Source organism: Vombatus ursinus, unplaced genomic scaffold (assembly GCF_900497805.2).
Source record: "Vombatus ursinus unplaced genomic scaffold, bare-nosed wombat genome assembly UNPS02000580.1, whole genome shotgun sequence".
NCBI classification, from domain to species: Eukaryota; Metazoa; Chordata; class Mammalia; order Diprotodontia; family Vombatidae; genus Vombatus; species Vombatus ursinus.
In genome coordinates, this window is record NW_020940358.1 from 4450768 (window position 1) to 4469595 (window position 18828).

General features: G+C 39.6%; 1 protein-coding gene across 4 annotated transcripts in view; it reads right to left on the reverse strand.

Moving 5' to 3' along the window:
• The window catches only part of RTEL1 (regulator of telomere elongation helicase 1), a 94529-nt gene that overhangs the window by 39807 nt on the left and 35894 nt on the right, over window positions 1-18828 (reverse strand). For all 4 annotated transcript variants that reach the window (XM_027849854.1, XM_027849868.1, XM_027849862.1 and 1 more), the window contains exons 13-23: window positions 18390-18487; window positions 17190-17245; window positions 10389-10463; window positions 10008-10089; window positions 6132-6264; window positions 4778-4891; window positions 3240-3280; window positions 2479-2564; window positions 2185-2262; window positions 1052-1129; window positions 528-674 (exon numbers count right to left, since the gene is read on the reverse strand). In XM_027849854.1, the coding sequence (XP_027705655.1) occupies window positions 528-674; window positions 1052-1129; window positions 2185-2262; window positions 2479-2564; window positions 3240-3280; window positions 4778-4891; window positions 6132-6264; window positions 10008-10089; window positions 10389-10463; window positions 17190-17245; window positions 18390-18487 (988 nt within the window). The remainder of the gene's footprint in view (window positions 1-527; window positions 675-1051; window positions 1130-2184; window positions 2263-2478; window positions 2565-3239; window positions 3281-4777; window positions 4892-6131; window positions 6265-10007; window positions 10090-10388; window positions 10464-17189; window positions 17246-18389; window positions 18488-18828) is intronic.

Sequence of the window (18828 nt, forward strand, 5' to 3'; positions counted from 1 at the left end):
TAAACTGTAAAGCCCTACACAAAAATATCACATTATTATTTGTCAGGGTGTGACATTATATAAAAGCACTTTGTGAACCTTAAAGCAATATATATGTCAGCTTTATTATTAATATGTGTATTAACCTCTCCCATCCAACTCATTTTCCCTGAGGATTTCTTGTTATACTCATGCCATTACTCATCTTACGTAGGATAGGGACTTAGCTCAAAGGCTGATGAAGAAATAATGCCCTTCAAAGACACCTAAACAAATATGGGAAATGCAGACAACCCATTATCTCAGATCAACCAAGGGTAGGGCCCCTGTAGTTGTTGGTATCCGCCTTCATTTACATTCACTTTGGATATCTGCCCACCCCACCATACCCTTTCTTTACTCCGTGCTCAGGGTGTGGAATAGGCAACCTCAGGACATTGGTGATACCTGTGCAATGTATCACCATTATTCCAGACACAAAGAATGTGAAGAAGTCTGTCTTTGTGTAGGCAGGGGAAAGCAAAGAAGAATGGGCTCTCACTTCTTACCTGGCCCCCTGTGCCACCTCTTCCTCTCATCTCATCAAGGAACTGCATCTTCAAAATGACTCTGGGATCCATTCGTGGAGGAAATGGGAGACCAGTGATGATGACTCCACGGCCATTCATATCTGCAAAGTCTAAGCCTTCACTAGCCTGCAGGATAAAATTATGGCAGAAGTTTGAGGAGGTCTTTATTGCAAAGATAAATCTACACGGCGGGGTAACATACAGGTGATACTGTCTGTACCAGGGAGGCCCTAGGCATAGCCCAATGTGACTTAGTACCAGAGGCAAGATTCAGCTTCCAGTGTACTTGGAGACCAAGAGAGGAAGGCTGAGCTCTGTATAGGGTTGCAAACAAAGCTGGGTATAGACCCATGGAGCCTAGGAGTTTTTCTCAAGGTATAAGAACCCAGGCTTATACATGAGAGTCTAATGTAGTAGACTGGAGATAAGAAGAGCATGTAATTTGGTATTTAGTAATTTTTTGTGTAGAAGCACCTTTACATGGTACAAGTGCAGATTCTTACCTTTCCCCGGCACACAGCCATGAAAGCAGCCCCATTTGATTTGGGACAGACAATTTTCTCATAATAAGCATCAATAACCTAAAAGAGATCAGATGGGACGTCAGCCCTGATCCTCCTTTCCAGTGAGATTGCAAACAGATGAACATACAACCCAAGGAAACAGGGATGAGTTGTCAGATTTTAGAGAGGTCTTATTCATGGCACAGTTTCAAGATGTTTCTTGAGCAATTTCAATTAAAGAGAATGGAGACATTTATGTGGCTTAAAAAAAAAAAAAAACAAGCAAACCACTCATTACTTTAGGCTACAGGGTAGGATCATAAAAAGAATAAACCTTCTATTTTACTGGTAGCATTTCTATCTCAAAAGTGGGTACCCATCACACAAACAAAGCAAACCTTAGAACATATAGTAACTTGCCCATGAAATTTTTTTCTAGAGATAGAGTGAAAAGCTATATTTGCAAGGTGGCAAAAAATGCCAAACAGTGAGAGAGAAGTGCTATCAAATCAAGTCAGGGACATAAGTGTCTTGGAGGAAGCCAAGAGAACCTTCCCACACAGAGAACGCTTTTGATGCTGACTGGAGAGAGTAAACACTCTTGTAGTCTCTTTAGTGCCAGGAAGTAACCGTGCACTGACAGGACATCAAGGCAGGCAAACAACCCTTCACTAACTTCCACTGGTCTCAGGATTTCTCAGTCACTGTCCCATACTGGACAAGGACAAGGGGAAGACGGTGAGACCAGGTGAACTGGGTTTTCACTGCTATCCTCTCCCAACTTATTTCCTCTGTTGTCAGAAAAAAAACTGGATGCATGACATAAGCCACAAGAAACAGAAACCTACTTCTTAGGAAAGTCAAACCAAAACAAACCAAACCAGAGTGAGAGATGAGCCACTGACATGACGTGATGGCTCCTGGACTTCCTTCCAGCCTCTCCCACACTACTGTTAAGGACCATTTGGAAAGGATTGTGCTCAAGGGGGAAAAGGAGAAAGAGACAGAGGCTTGCGTGAAGCAGATGCCCAGCAATTTCTCTGAGAGGCCTCTCAGCACAGAAAACAAATGAGGTAAATGCAGGAACTCAAGAGAACTGGCCATCCAGTCACCTTCAGTTCATGTTTACAGACCTCATTAAAGCCTCCTTTACTTCTCGGCTCCACAAAAATTGCCTTTAACTCTTCTATCTTTCTGGCAAAGTCATGGTCCTATTGAGAAGAAATATGATACAATGAGAAAAACCACCCCAGAAGTCTTGTTGTCCTGGTTCTTCTAAAGACCAGGAAGAGAGCTGAAGCTTTCTTTTCTTTTCATCATTACTCCTGCTCCACCCTCTGCAGACATGGTCTGCTGCCCACCCCCAATTCAGCTCACCACCTTTTGGCTTACACAAAATATGAAGACTCAGTGAGAAAACAACATACTCGCCAGTACTCGAGACTTTTTTCCATGACAGGGTATGATGGGAAGAATACCAAGAGTCCATGGGGCACAACTCGGGCAATATTCCCTGTAAGCATGTTAAAAAAAAATGGGACACCTGAGTCTAACACAACTTTAGATTATGATTAGATCCTAGTTAGGTTGGAAGCAGAACCATAAATATGGGCTGATCTGGCATCATGGAGTGGGACATGGGCAATAACCTGGATGAAAAGCCCTTCCCCAATTTGAAAGGCTACAAAGATGAAGGTAGAAGCCATGACCCAGATATTGCATCTTCTCAGATGTTTTAACCTCTGCTTTAACCAGAACACAATGATGCATCCACCCTTAATATGTAAGAAAAATGTCCATTTCTTGAATTAGATTGAGTAATTAATTCAGAGGCAGCGTGGTGTAGTGGAGACAGCCTGGAAATCAGGAAAATCAGGGTTCAAGTCCTGTCTCCCACACATCCTGGCTGTGACCCTGGGCAGTGCTCTGGTCATCCCTCTAACGCTCTAAGTTGAAGAGAAAGTGACAGTCTATAATATTAGAGGGAAATTTCCTCGCCTGGAACTTTCCTTTAATGGTAAAACCACAGGTACAGTCCCTATCCTTAACTAGATTTTAAGCTTCCTAAAGGCAGAAACTGTACTGATTCTTTAGTATATTCCTCAAATACTTCCTAGTAAGCAGCTTCCTACCAAATGGGTATTCAATTAATATGTGCTGTTTCAACCTTCAATTTCATACCTCTTACCTATAGTTTTTCCTAAGGAAGACAAGCATTCTTCAGAAAACCTAGAGAAGAACAAAAATGACATTTCCTTTAGTATCATTTATCATGATTTATCTGGACACTCTGTTAATCCTCTATTTTTGTGCCAAACAAATGTGCTTTATACACATCTTGAACAGATGATTCACAGCTCTTCTCCCCAGAAGTACTCACCCTAACTTTCTGACCCTATGTTGGGAGGGGATACAGCCCGATTTTCCTGGTACTCACCGGGGTTACATTTAGCTTGCTCCCATAGTACACACCAAGGTAAAGATAAGGGTAACTTTCGAGTATAAAGACAAGGGAATTAATCATATGTCCCTTAGTCATCGTCTCGGTCCACTGGCAGGCTCATCTTACACTCCCTATCCTAAGGTCTCCTCATCCAAAAGCTTCAAGTAAGAAATAGTCAACGTCTGATACAAAAACAGTAAACCAGGTAAGTGTTATGATGGGGAAGCCTGCTTTGCATGAGCAACTAAATGAGAAAAGGAAAGGGAAACACACCACTCTAAAATTTACTTACTGTTTTGTTGCTTATTTATAGTCTTAAATTCTTTCACATATTGTAATCAAGTTGACTTGATTTTTTTACCAATCTGGCTTCTATTACTTAATTCATGACAAGATCTAATGGGAACATAGTAAGAGCCAGGGAATTTCCTAAAAGTGATGACTCAGTTCTATGAGAGCTGCCTCCAGCTGTCAAATTCCCTTGCTGGGGTGGGATCAGGAGAAGTTTAGGGGGATAATCTGTTTACCAGACAATGCACAAAGAGCGAAGTCTGAGAGAGCCAGATGCCAACAATGTGATATCAAGATTACAATGTGATGGAAACAACTTGGCGTCTGGAGATGAGAATACAACTGAAAAAGTATCTGGTCTTGTACTCCAAACTATACACACTGCACAGCTTCCAATGAATGCCCAGGTTGGAAGGTTATTGCTGAAATCATCTAGTTGCTCCTCTCCTCCCAACCCCATCATGGCAACCACACCCTCCAGACTCCCAGAGGCCATGTTCTCCCCACAGTGGCTCCCGATCTTGGTTAGTACTCCCTTATATGCATTGTCTCCCCACTACTCAAATGTAAACTCCTGGAAGACAGGGACCATCTCACTCCTGCATTTTGTAGTTTATCTTCAACACTAAGCAGAGGGCCCAGCATTTAAGAAAGGCTATTTCACTTAACTCCACTCCCAACTTTAATGAAATAGGACTGGAACCCTATATAAACAAACGATCTTAGATAAATAAGATTTATCTTTTCATTGAATGGGTGATGACTTCATAGATCCTATGTGTTCCTATCATTTGCAACATCAAGCTTGTTGCTTTAAAAAAAAATTACATAATTTTAACTTCTACATCTTTTTTACTGCTATATTTATGTGCTGTTATCACATTTTCTAATTCTATTTCTATCATACACTTATACTACCTGTTCCTACCATATCACTCATTTCCTGATTCTTCCTCATAGACAAATCCATCTAAGCTGAAGAATTCTCCTACCTTTTATCATATGCAGAACTCAGCAATACGCCATCAGGGCCTTTGGGGACAATTCCCACCCAGATCTGATGTTTATCAATAACATGAGGATTCTCCAAACAAACAGGGAAAGGACTGAAAGCATGAAAAGGAAACAAAAACAATGATAAAATGATGTCATAACACTGAATTGCTACCAGAGGATGTGGTCACTTTGTCGTGGCTTCAATTACGCATCCAATGTGGAAACTCCTAGTTGTCCTTTCAGTGGGGAGGTAGAGAGTATAGGTTTGAGAATGTTGCAAACACTGTTATGCACAGTCACTGTGTGATGCCATGAATTAGATAGTGTTATTTTCTGTTTTGATTTCTTGCAAGGAAAGATTTAAAGCTGGAATGAAGGGTAAAGGATGGGTTGAATATTTGGAAATACAAATATAAAAACAAATGGTATCCATCCCTCCATTCTTTGCAGGAGGGAAATATTGCATATACTGTCAAGCAGGTTGATTGGTTTTGATAAATTGCTTTTTTCCCTTTTAAAAAACATCTTTTATGAGATATGGCTACCTGTATTGGGGAAGAGGGAGGGATATATGTAGGAAAACATGTAATATAAAAATTAAAGACATCACTAATAATCATAAAAACAAACAAAACAAAAGGCTTCATTGGTGGTCTTCAAGCAGAAGCTAGATGACTACTTGTCAAGAAGTAGCTTGTAGTAGGGATTCCTTTGGGGTATGGACTGGATCGGATGGCCATCGAGATCCCTTCAGATTCTATATTCTGTAATCATGCGATCGAAAAAAATTTTTAAATGATTAAGTTGTTCATCATTTGGATTGAAGAAAGAGAGGAAAAAAACAAACCCATTTTCTGGAGGAATCCTGAGATATAGGATTTAAACTCCTATAGACCAGGGCAGAGGCAGGTGGGCAGCTAAAAAGAGACTAAGGGATTTTCCTTTCTACCTCCAGATCCTTACTAAATTCAACAGCTATTCCTGAAGTCCCTGAGCAACTTGAGTGGGTGGAAGGGAAGGAAATGACCAGAAGAATCCTGAAGAGTCCCACACATAAAAGCTACCAAAAGAATTCTCCCAATCTCTGAGGGCAGATTCTTGGCCTCCTCTTCTTGACCATTTTCCACCTTTGTCTCCCAGTCTTTATTTTACTTGGTCATAGATTCCGGACAATTAGCAGGCGAATCTAAAATAACTTCTTTATCCTTTTCCTCCTCCTCCTCCAATCTAAGCATTTACTGAGCACCTTCTAAGTGCTTGATGCTGGCACATCTGTTCCCAGTTGTCAATGCTAGATAATTCTAAAAGAAGTTCAAGCTTCACTACCCATGGGGCTGAGAAGACACTCACATTTGCATCTCCATAGTAAAGGAAGAAATTGGAGCTAGAGTCCCGCTGGTGAGGATGATGGTACGCACTTCCTGTTGAATTAACTCATGCATGCTAAATCCTGGACTGAAACACCAATAGCTCAATATCTTTCCTGAAATGAAAAAAATGATACATTTTTAAAGGCTATTACTATGGAGAACCTAGGCTCCGGAGAAGAACAGCTAGCCATCTGGTCTCCATAAGGATTTTTCTATTTTGATGAGGCTAATTAATATCTGAATGTATGAAATAGGCTCATGTGTGAATAGCCACATGCCTAAAGACCATGTAATAAATTATCTAGCAACTTTCAATTATATTAGTGGTAAACTTTATGATTCTCCTATTTTAATTTTCCTTTTTTTCTCCTTCATTTACTATCACTGACTATATTTTCACATTAGAAATACATAAGAGAATACTTAAATATAGTCAGGGAATAGAAAAGGCCAATAGAAACTTCTATGAGGCCCTTGGGTGACATCCTATCCTGGTGTCATATGAGTAGAGGTTATATACATCTTTGGTAGGGAGAAGATAAAGGATGTATAACTACAGGAGGTTTAAGCATAAGCAATTGACACAAGAAGGAATAAGCTAAATGCCCAACTCTCTATCCCACAGGCAGATTGGGTATCTATTTAATCCAGCCCCATAGAAGCCACAGTAACCAAGAGATGGCACCATATTACATTTATACTGCTTGGGTAGTATCAAGATCTGGGGACAAATTCTGAGTTTAGAATTCCAGGAGAGGGAATCCAAACCTTTCAGAGAGGTGAGAGTAGAAATGATTTTGTCTCTCTATTTCAAAGAAAATACTGATAGGCTGGTTTAGAAGATATGCAGCACAGTATACCAAACAGTCACCACAATCTCTCTCTCACTAATCATACATGATTTCATTTAAAGGTAACATATATGAGGCTTCCAGACTACCAAAACAAAGAGGGCAAAATTACCAGATTCCATTTTTCCATTAGAAACTGGGAAAACCAAAAGTGTTTTCATAAAACCACTTATTATATGGCAAGAAATAAACAATGTCATTAGTTTGTATACAAGATTAGTCCAATTCCTAGAAATGCCTAATTGGTCTTGAACTGTGGAGTATACACATATTCTTAATAATGGGTTTGAGTAACTGTGAAAGTTGAAACAATGAGTTAATACAAACCAAGAATAGACAGCAGCTGGGAGGCGCAGAGATATCTGTAGTAAGAGTATGGCCAAGGCCACAACCTCTCCCTGACCTAACTTTTAAGAAATTCTGGGCATTCAATTTTATAAAAGCAGAAATCAAACACATAGCTGTTAACTATGGCTAAAATTCTAATACACATTCCAACTTCTCAGATAAAGAGGAAACTAAAAACAGAAAACTTTCCGGGCTGTCCTGAGTTTCAGTATTGTTGCTTTTTTTAAAACAAGATAAAACTTGTAAAGCCAGGATAGCAGTGCATTCTTCACTAGACCTCTAAATCTGAGCTCTGTGGAGACAGGATTGTGACTCTCTTTCTTGACTAGGGTTAAGACACAAAAACAGTTTAAAAAAGTAGGTCAAAGTAGACTGCTTTTCACCTTGTTTGAGTGCCTTTCAGGAGGGACAGAAACCTCTAGCTTATGGTTGACCTCCCAGATAAAAGGATCCCCTACAAATTCTAAACATTTTGACATGAAGATACAGTTATTTGAAGATGGTAATAGAATTTGGTCCTACGATGTAACCTTTAACTTCGTTTTTTTTTTTTTGTGGCGTGGGGAAGGGCGAGGCATGCAATCAGGGTTAAGTGACTTGCTCAGCGTCATATAACCAGTAAGTGTCTGAGGCTGGATTTAAAGTCAGGTCCTCCTCTATCCACTGAGTCACCTAGCTGCCCCTAACCTTTAACTTCTGAATGCTGTTTGTCAATGTGAAGTTACACTGCATTCACCAAACACAGCCCAGAAAGAGGGAGATTACAGTCCTGATGTTCGTTGCTCTGGAGAGAATGCATCGGGGATAATGTGGTTTTGTCTGGGTCCCACATGTTAGGAATGACAATGGCAACCACCATGAATAGATAGATCAGAACAATGAGGAAACACAAAACAAGACCACATGAAGACAAGTTAAAGGAACTGGGGATATTTTACTTATGGAGGACCTCTTAAGGGGAAAAAAGAGGAAGGGGAAGAAGGCTATAATAGGATAAGAGATCTTTTCAAGCATTTGAAGAAATAGCACACATTGCTCTTTTTTTGTCCTCAGAAGATAAAACCAATTTCAGAGGCAGACTTCAGCTCAGTATAAAACAAAATGAAACTTCTGAACCAATATAATTCTCCCAAAGTGAAATGCGCCACCTCATGCAGTAGTGAGCTCCTCATTACTGGGGGGTCTTCAAGCTCAGATTAGCTGCCACTTTGTTTATAAATGTTATTGCTGCTCAGTTGGACTAGCTGACAAAGAATATATTCTCAAGAGAAGAGAGATTCAAGGCAAGTTAAAGGAGAAAAGAACATAGAAATCTAGCAACAAAAAAATACGGATGTGGTAAGGCATAGATTTCTAAACCTGAAAACATGTCCCATGAGGGAAAGAAAAAAATTGCTGGGCCACATTTCTTCTGAGAAAGAACAGATGCCATGCTTTGGAAGGCCCACCTCATCTCACTGTCTTCCCCCTCTCCCACTCCCCGCCCTAGGCTACTCTCCTCAGATAAGCTTACATTGGCAATGGCTTATAGAGACCAAAGGAATGAAATCACTTCCTATAAGTACACTGGAGGAAGTGGCTAATCCTAGAGTCTTACTGAAAAAGGAAAAGATTTCAAAGGCTGGATTTCAATGGAAATCATTTGAAACAAAGACTATTAAACAAGCACAGAAGATAGCTGAGCCAGCTATTCTGCAGTCATGAAGCACTACTCACCTTTCTTTCCAGTCATGAGTACTGGACCCTTCCACCTTACACATGGACCTTTCCTTATTTACCTAGGTGCTACACCTGCTTCCAGCTAGATCTTGGATGCAGCAGCTCTAATAAGATGTGTCCCAGGGACAGTTGTCCTGCTTGCCCCTTAGTTAAACCACACATTTGATTTTCCAGGTCTGCTCCAGACAGCTCTCCCCATTCTCAACTATCTAAACTGCTTGTTGGACTAGGCCAGAAATGACCTGATCCACTGTGAAAACATGAGCAAAGCCTGGAACTTGAAGGTATAGACAGAAAAAATGGTGAAGAGGAACACTGAAGACAGAGAGAGACAACAGGGCTGGCCTAAGAGGCCAGACTAAGACTAGAAATCTTCAGTCTATAAAATCAAAGGCTAAGAGGGAATATGAGCTAAGGAGCATAGAGCAGTGAGAAGAACACTGGGTAGGGCATCAGGAGACCTGGGTTACTCTGTTACTTAAACAGCTGTGTGACCCTGAGCAAATCATTTAACTTTGCCTGAGCTCAGTTTTCTTATCTATAAAACATGGTGATTAGATAAGACCAGTTCTAAAATGTGCAAAAATCTTTTAATTTTATGGAATGAAAATGATCTATTTTAAGAACACTAGAGAGCATAGGAATAAATGGAGTCTTCCTAACCCTTCTTCCAGGTCCAAGATCCAAGATTTTCCCAACTTTTATGATAATGTGGGATGCAACACGGGATTAAACATTTGCCATGGGCAATTCACCAAGAAGCAATAGTAACAATTTACATTTAAAAAGCACTTTGACAAAGCAACTTTCCTCAAAACAACATAAGTAAGTAATACATGCATATAACCAAGAATTGACTAGGAAGAAGCCTAATGAATTATGAACATAAGAGCAGCAGGATGGCAAACCAAGCTGAAATCTCAGAAACCCCTCAGCACCTTGTTTTTTGGCCACAGGAGCACTCCAACCATCAGTCCTCTGGGTCTTTTTTCTATTACCGGTGTCCAAGTGGATGTGGACCTATTAAAATAAACACAAGATTGTTCCACAGGTTGCTACAGAAATGGTCAACAATGAATTTTTGCTATTATTTCCACTAACAGTCCAGGGCATCCAAAGCACCACATATACTGGACCCTTCCACCTTTGATATGGATTCTTCCTACTATGTCTTTAGGAGGTATGTCAAAAGGAAATTTTTGCATAGCCAGCTGTTATAACATTCCCAAATACCCAAAGGCCCCCTGGAGATGATAAACCAGAATTCACGAAACCTCAGTATCCCCAGTAAGCAGATGCTCAGAGTAAAGATCCCTTACCTTATAATATTTTGAAACTGTATGTCCCACCATGGGGTTGGCTGTACCTTCTGGGGGGTTAATACTGAAAACAATCTGTAAGAGAGAGACCAAGGGAGGACAAACTGTAAAAATGATGAAAATCCAGAAACAAGCATATAAGTAATTAAATAATCAATTTTCTGCCTCTGCCTCTCCCCTTCCCTGCCCCAAGAACCTTTCTTCCTCTTACAGAATCTTTATAATATTTTTTCTCTACAGAACCCTAAATAAATACCACTTCTTTGATCTGTGATTCAGGCCAGAGAACAGGAATGTTCTGGTCCTGGCACAGACCACAGCATGGCAGAAAATAAGGCAGAGAGAAGTCTGGGACCCATTCAATAAATAGTCTCTCAATAACCAGAATGATACCAGGTTGTGTTGGTAACATGCAAACAAACAGTACTAAACAATATTATCTCAACTATGGCTGCCAAATACTGGCCCTTAAAAGAGAAACCAAATTACAAAATACTCCCTTTGTCCTATGAAGTCTTTCAAAAAACAAAAACAAAAAACCTCTGACTGCCTGGAAGAGACCTGCTGGTCAAAAATGTATCCTGGGACCCACAGTGGGCTTCTTGGGCTCAGTACTGTGTAAATACAAAAGATTTACAACACACCAAATCTAAGAGTTGGAAAGGACCTCAGACACCATCTAATTTACCTTGTGACATTACAACACATCTGACAAGCAGTCATCCACCTTTAATTGTATAGCTCCAGAAAAGGAACTGCTCTTCCTCCTTCACTAGCAGCCCATTTCATTTCTGCATGCCTTTCTTAGAGCCTTTCCTGTTGACAAGCCTAAACTACCCCTCTGCAGCTTCTGCCCCTTGCTCCTGGTTCTCCCATCTAGGGTCAAGCAGAATAAGTCTAATCCCTCTTTCATGGGATAACCTTTCAAATAGTTGAAGACAGTGATCAAATCGAATCTCTTCTTCCCCCAAAGTCCTTTCCAGGCTAAGCATCCCCCTAGCTCCTTAAATCTATCCTCATATAGAGGGTACCCAGCTTATCATTATCATTGTCCTCTTCTGCACATATTCCAACTTGCCTATGTCTTTCCTAAAATGTGGCACCCAGAACGGGATGCTATACTGCAGGTGGGGTCTGACTTGAGCAGAATACATCAGAAATATCATTTCCCATATTCTGGGGCATTATATATTTCTGGATATAGCTATAAGCTAGAGTTGGCTTTTTTTGGGTTCCCTCAAAAAGAGCTATGTTTTTGACACCTAAGATATAATTGGAGAAGCAAAATATATACATATAAAAGATCTGAATAATAATGTGGGAGAGTAAATTATTTAATGCCAAAATGAATGATACAAACAATAAGTAACATAGGAAATCAGAAAAAAAAGGGTAAAGCTAGTGCATGAAACAATTTGATAAGGCCTCATGAAGAAGTGAAAATTACACTGACTTCTCCAAATGATTGGTAGAATTTGGAATAGGTGGAAGGGAAATGGAGAGGGCATAGCATAAACAAAGGTTTAGAGTCAAAACCCAAGGTGACTTATACAAAGTAGAATGAGGAGATCAACCTGACAAAGTACAAGACTTGTACAGAGGGACTGATGAAAGAGAATATGGACAGGTGGAATGGGGGTCTAATTGTAAATGGCCTACAGTTGAAGTTAAATCTTATCGTGCAGGCAATAGTGCAGGCCAGTGGACATTTCTCAGCAGGGGATGAAATGATGTTAAAATTATGAAAATGGCATTTTAGGGAAATAAACAGTTAGTTGTTGACATATCCAGGTATGAAGCTGCAGTGGGAATAGAAAGGAAGGGGCATATATGAGAGACACTTTGAAGGAAGAACTGACAAAAACTGGCAACAAACATAACACAAGAAAGGGAAAAGTTAAAGATGAATCCAAGGATTTGAACCCAAGTGACTAGAAGAATAGTAAATGCCACTAATGAAAACAGGAAATTAGGAAGAGAAATCAGTTTGAGAAAACCCCAGATCAGACAGTACTATATTTCATTGTTGGGTAGGCACAAATTCTAAGGGCTCTATCAGGTTTATGTTCAATAAACTTTCCGTAAATCTCACTCCCCTCTCCCCAACCCCAACGAAGAGAAAAACCACTTAGCATCATCTGAACCATCCCCTAATGGTGACAGTAGATGGAGTTCCAATAAATTTTAAATACTTCATTTTATTTTTAAATTTATATTTCCTTCAGAAGATGGTATGCAGTCCAACTTGTCTTATTATGACTAATAAAAGAAACAGCAATAAACAAAAAAAAAAAATTCATCGTGTGAAAATAGCAAATCTGCAGATGCCCAAACCTTTCCAAAATAAAGCTAGACAACTGGAAATTTCATTCAACATTTGATAAGCATTTTCTGAACACCGATCAAATGCAATTTATTCCTCCTTTCCCAAGTTCAGACTCATGCAGTGCTTCAGGATTTACAAAGTAGTCTCTATACATCATCTCGTTTGAATCCAGCAGCTATGTTGTAAGGCAGTAGAAATATTATCATCCCCGTTTTATAAATGGGGAAACAGACTATGAAAACTTAAGGGAATAGATGATTATATTTCTTCTGAGAGGCTTTCCAGTTTGAGTATTCAAAGCATGCCCAGTTATATACCGCCGGCTCGTCATCATCCGTCGGATAGTTAAAGGCAGGAGTCCAAGGAAATGCAAAATAAATGAGGCAAACTCATCGATACACTTTGGATTACAGATGACATTAAAAGAATTATTTCCCAAACTTGAGGCAATTTTGTGTAATATTTGCTAAGATAGGGAACATGGTGCAGTGCAAAGAGTGATGTCAGAGTACTTGGGTTCAAATCTTCGATCTGCCATGAACTACAGACTCTTGCGCAAATCATTTGACCTGCTTCTAAGCCTCATTTCTGTCTGTAAAGATGGGAGTTAGTTGGATTACATGATTTCTGAGGTCCCTTCCCAGCTCTAAATCTATGATTCTAAATCACTTCCTTTCTCTGGCCCTCAGTTGTTTTTGTTTTGAAAATCTGTAATAGCAGAGGGTTAGAATAGATGGCCTCTTTCAACTTCACATGCATGATTCCTGTGAGGTCCCAGGGAATCACTTACTGAGAAGGAACATCCCATTTCTGCTCTTAAGTTCTGGCTAAAGAGACACTAGTTTCCCTGGATAGGACTGCCTCAGACTGTAGGGGAATAAGCCGCACAGGCCAACATCACAGCAAGGCAAGGGTCTTTCTTGTAGCTTTTGTCTGTCCTCTGGACAGTGACTCCAGCAGGACTTGCGAGACTTATTCATACTCACACATGAAAAAGAAGAGAACAATTACTACCTCTATGCTTCCAAAGAGCTGTTTCTTTTTTACCCATTATCCCTCTGGTCAAAAATACAAGAATCCTTAGAAGCACTCAGAAGAGGAAAAAGGGGAAGCCTTATAAGGAATCTGGAAACACTAGGAAAGCAAAATCTTATTTCATTCAAATAGATTTTTTCCCTTCCCTTTCTCATGAAATGGTATAGAAACCAAGAAATTTCTGTTATATATCACCCCAGAGTAAGTAAATAGGTGAGAATGACAAGGGACCTTTTGCAGCAATGACCCTTTCAGAATTTGTAGTGGAAAAATTGAAGCATACATTAAGAGTACTAGTGCTGCTGTCTGTTTCCAGGAATCATTAACAGTGAAAACACCAAATGAGGACAAATATAATCACACTGCCTTGGTACTTGGAGTGAAACACCTAACATACATATATGGTCCTTCTAACTTCTATCACACTGACCTACAACAAAACAAAGAAGCTAGTGATATCTACAGAAGGTACTGATTGAGATGCCAAAACCTTTACAAAAATAATGACAGTCTAGTGGCTACTCCCTTGATGAGTAGTAGAGAGGGCAGGATCGAACAGAGTACTTGCCAACAGAAAGAAAGATAAGGAATGGGAAGGGAAAACCCAGAGCAAAGTATAGTCACAATCTTAATCAAAGCATAGTCACTTCATCTCAATCTTTTGGTCACTGCCAGAAATGCTGGAAAATGACATCAAAATGCAGGATGTGCCAAGAATGAAGCAACTCTATATACTCCAGATCCAGAACAAAGTCCAGGCCAATTCTCCTCCCATCAGTTCATTTCATAGTATTTGAACCTGTTTTTTGGCTTAATTTCCCTATTCTGTAATTAGCACCTTTTTTAGGACTCAAGATGAAACATGCTACTCACCTCCTAACAGAGAAGTGATAGACTCAGGGTGCAGAATGAAACAAATTTTTTTTGGATATGAAGCAATACAGGACTTTGTTTAATTTATGCATATTTACCTCAAGGGTTTTGTTTTTCTTTCTTTTTCAATTAGGAGGAAGGGTGTGGGAAAGAAAAAATATTTTTAAGTAAAAAGAATTACATTTTTAAAACTAGCACCTCTTTTATAGATCATATGTGTGATAGTAATGAAAGAAAGAGCTGTTCCCCTTAGTTTTTTTCCAGTGGTCCACAGTTTTATATGCACATAGGGTTTTTCCCATTCCATAGATCCCATCCTCCAAAGCCTAGCTCAGGTTCCACCTTCTCCAAGTTTTCCTGAACAACATCAGCTATCTGTATTCGTAGCACTTGCCACCTATCCCACCCATTCTGCCATCTCCGAGGCTTGTTTTAGACTATTGTCCGATTGTTTTATGTGTGTCTCTAACCAGATTGCAAAAGGCTTCCAGGGCAAAAACCATGTTTCATACTACTCTAGTCCCTTATGAGTAGACACGTTTACGGATTACATAATAGATGTCTTAGCATAACAGATAAACAGGTGATGCCCAATAAATGCTTACTGAATTGTACATACATGATTTGGGGCTTTCTTAAGATCCTGCTGGGCTGAGCAATGTTTCTATTTGATCACCAAAATAACCAACAAGCTGCAGGATAAGCAATTAGATTAGAAGTTGTAGGTAGACATTCTACTATTGGTTTGGTGACTGGCTTAGCACTGAGAACACAGGTCCTTTCCATTCCATTCAATGATGTGGGTGTAAAGAAAGAAACAACAGGATTTTAAGTTTCTTACAAAAAATACAGCATAATGACAAGGAGCCAGGTTATTTTGTTAGTGTATCAGAAAAGCTAAAAATGTTTCTATAACTACTCAGTTCAGGTTACCTGCACTCTTTCTAATAGCATTTACTAAGCATCTACCTGTGGTAGATTTCCAGGATGACACATAGGGTTTCATCCAACTAAGAAAAAACTGAAATAAACTGAATTGATTTCATAAACTTGCACAGAACACCTAAGGAAGTCCTCGAACAATAATGATAGCAGCTCTGAACAACATGCAGAAGTAGGAAGGGCTACCACAGGGCCTACATTGATTCCATGTAAATGCTTTGTTAAAAAGATCACTATAGAACAGAAGGATTCCTTTAAAAAAAAAAAGAGGTTATGTAATAAATACTTGTGGAATGAATACACATTCCACTTGTTGAATATTGATAGCGGAAAGCTCTGAGCAAACCAGAATGTCTGATATATTCAAGGACTATCCGTTTAAAATATATGATTCAACAGAAAATAATATACAGAACAGAGATGGGAAAAATTCTTTTGAGGATTAGCAAATCCTTGATGAACCCAGACATCTGGCATATCCTTTCCCTTTCTCTCCTTCTCTCCCCCCCCCTTTTTTTTTCAAATAAAAATTAGATTTCACAAGAAGTCCCAGCTGCATCTGGGGCTGATGAGAAAGGAACACACCACAGTTTAATGTACCTTTAGTTCAGAAAGAATTAATGGCGTAATAATGAGGACAAGAAACTAAAGAAGGGCAAAATTGAAAGTGTTTTCAAATGCTAGACCTTCTAAGGAGAATATAAGAAAATTATGGCAAATCAACAAGAAGAAATTGTTGAATAAGTATAAATTTATTTAAGTATTACCTGGATAGGACCATAGAATGAGACTCCCAAAGAGTTCTATTTTTTCTGGAACTATCTAGACATAACTAGTCCTGTTCTTGTTTTTTGTTTGTTTGCTTTTTTTTTTTTTTTGCTAGGCAATGGGGTTAAGTGACTTGCCCAGGGTCACACAACTAGTAAGTGTCAAGTGTCTGAGGTCAAATTTGAACTCAGGTACTCTTGACTCCAGGGTCAGTGCTCTATTCACTGCAACACCTAGTTGCCCCAGCTTTACCTGTTCTTAATGAGAATCTATTTGCTTGTCTCCTTCAGAAAATGTTGATGGTCATTCCCAAAATCTAACAGAAAAACAAACAAACAACCTCACAGGGCACTAGGCAGTACAGTACAAATGGCAGTAGTAATAATAACAATAACATAAAATAGTTAGCATTTATATAATATCTTAAAGGTTTGCTAAGTGCTTTACATAAGTTTTGGCCTCAGAGTCAGGAAAACCTGGGGTCAAATCCTGTCACAGACATTAACTAGATCTGTGACCCTGGGCAAGTGACTTAATCCCTCCAGACACCACTTGCCTCCTGTGTAAAATGAGAGGGCTGGAATGGATGGTGCCTTCCAGATCTAAAACTATGATCTATGACCAGGATCCTACGTACAATAGGATTTCAAGACCATGTCTCAACTTGATGCCTTTGATTTCCATCCAAGAGCTTCTGTTAAGTCTTTTCTCAATGCACATCAATCCAACGATGCTTTCAGATACAGCCTTTTTTAGTTCTTGAGGAGAGAAAGCTGCCTTACTGTCTCTCTGCCATATTTCTTATTATGCTTATGGGCAGAGAAAGACAAAAGGGCTGATTTTTTTTTCTCATTTACCTGAATGATGTCCACCAGCTTTTGTAAGCCTGCTGTATTGTTAAATATCCCAGTACCTATGGACAAGGGCAAAAATGCAGTAAGTTCATCTCATATAAATACAAATAGACACCTAGAACAAAATCATGCAACAATGACACCTTGTCTCTCTGAATGGTCTCCTGGTCAAGAACTATGGTCAAGAACTGTCTAAAAGGCAGAGTACAACTAGACCTGCAGAGATCAAAAATGACTACACTGGTCCACACACCCATAATACCTCAACTAGACTGCAGACAATATCTTTACCTCTGATTTATTCCTTGGCAGTCAGTATTATCAGTTTAGGAACACTTAAGGTTTCTTTTCTTCTCTTTTTTTAGGCAATTGGGGTTAAGTGACTTGCCCAGGGTCACACAGCTAGTAAGTGTCAAGCGTTTGGTCTGAGGCTGGATTTGAACTCAGGTCCTCCTGACTTCAGGGCCGATGCTCCATCCACTGCACCACCTAGCTGCCCCCTACTTAAGGCTTCTTTTCAAGCTAAATGCTCAATGCAGAATTTGTTAATGAAAAAGCACCTCAACTGCTTTCCCCAGAGGAACAAATGTGTGAAGTTATATAGGAGAATAATTTTATCTCCTTTGGATTAAAAAAGGGGTGTGGAGTCGATTAGGGGAATAATCATGCCACTTATCCCTACACAGCCCATAATTCTAGGCAGGAATTCTGCTGAGAATTTACTATAAAAATTGCTAATAAAAATACAGGTTTTACAAATACAGTGTAACTCAGATGCTGAATAATGCTAATTCCTCAATGTCAAAATCACAAGGGATAAAATACTTAACTTGATCTCTGTAAACTAAAGAGCTTACCCTAAGTTTTATTTCAAGGCAATTACAATTCAGTTTGAAAATGATTCTTGGTGATCTGCAAAGCTAGGGGGCCTACAGTAAATGGTCACCAAAGCACTGGCAATGAGTGTACTGCTGGTCCTACTATATCATTGCAAAATTCCTTAATTTACCCTGGCCAGGGTGATGGCTCAAATACCAACAATCAATGCACTTAAAAAGCCACCGTCTCTTCATCTTTCTTTCTCCTCACATACAATGGGTACCCCACTTGTTGGGAAGGGGAGAAAAACCCATTAAAACCAATCATGTAACAGAATGAGACAAATTTGGAGCTAAAAAGTTGCGTGCTGAGACAATGACTCACGTCCTGCCATGAACTGGATGATCTGCTCCAGTGACTCCAGGAGGGAAGACTTGGTCTGAAAGGTTATGTGGGCTTCAGCAAACAGATCAAAGATATAGCTGCCAAGTAAGAGGAACAAAGCTTTAGATGTGACAAAAGAACACTGTTCAAACTTAGGAAGAAAGATCAAGATGCTCCCATTACCCAGAAAAAGATGTGAATTGGTAATAGGCACCTCTGCTATGCCAAAGCTTCTTACTGACGGCTCCTTCTCTGGTCTTACCTTTGAGATGGTAACTTCAGCTGTGACTGACCCTTTTTGTGCTGGCTCCTTTTTCCAAGCTTACCCCACCCACAAATGATGCCTGCTAAATCTTATACAAAGACTCTCCACCCCACAACACTTATTGGTTCAACAGAAGACAGTGCAGTACAGCCTGGCCAAATAGCACCTCAGATA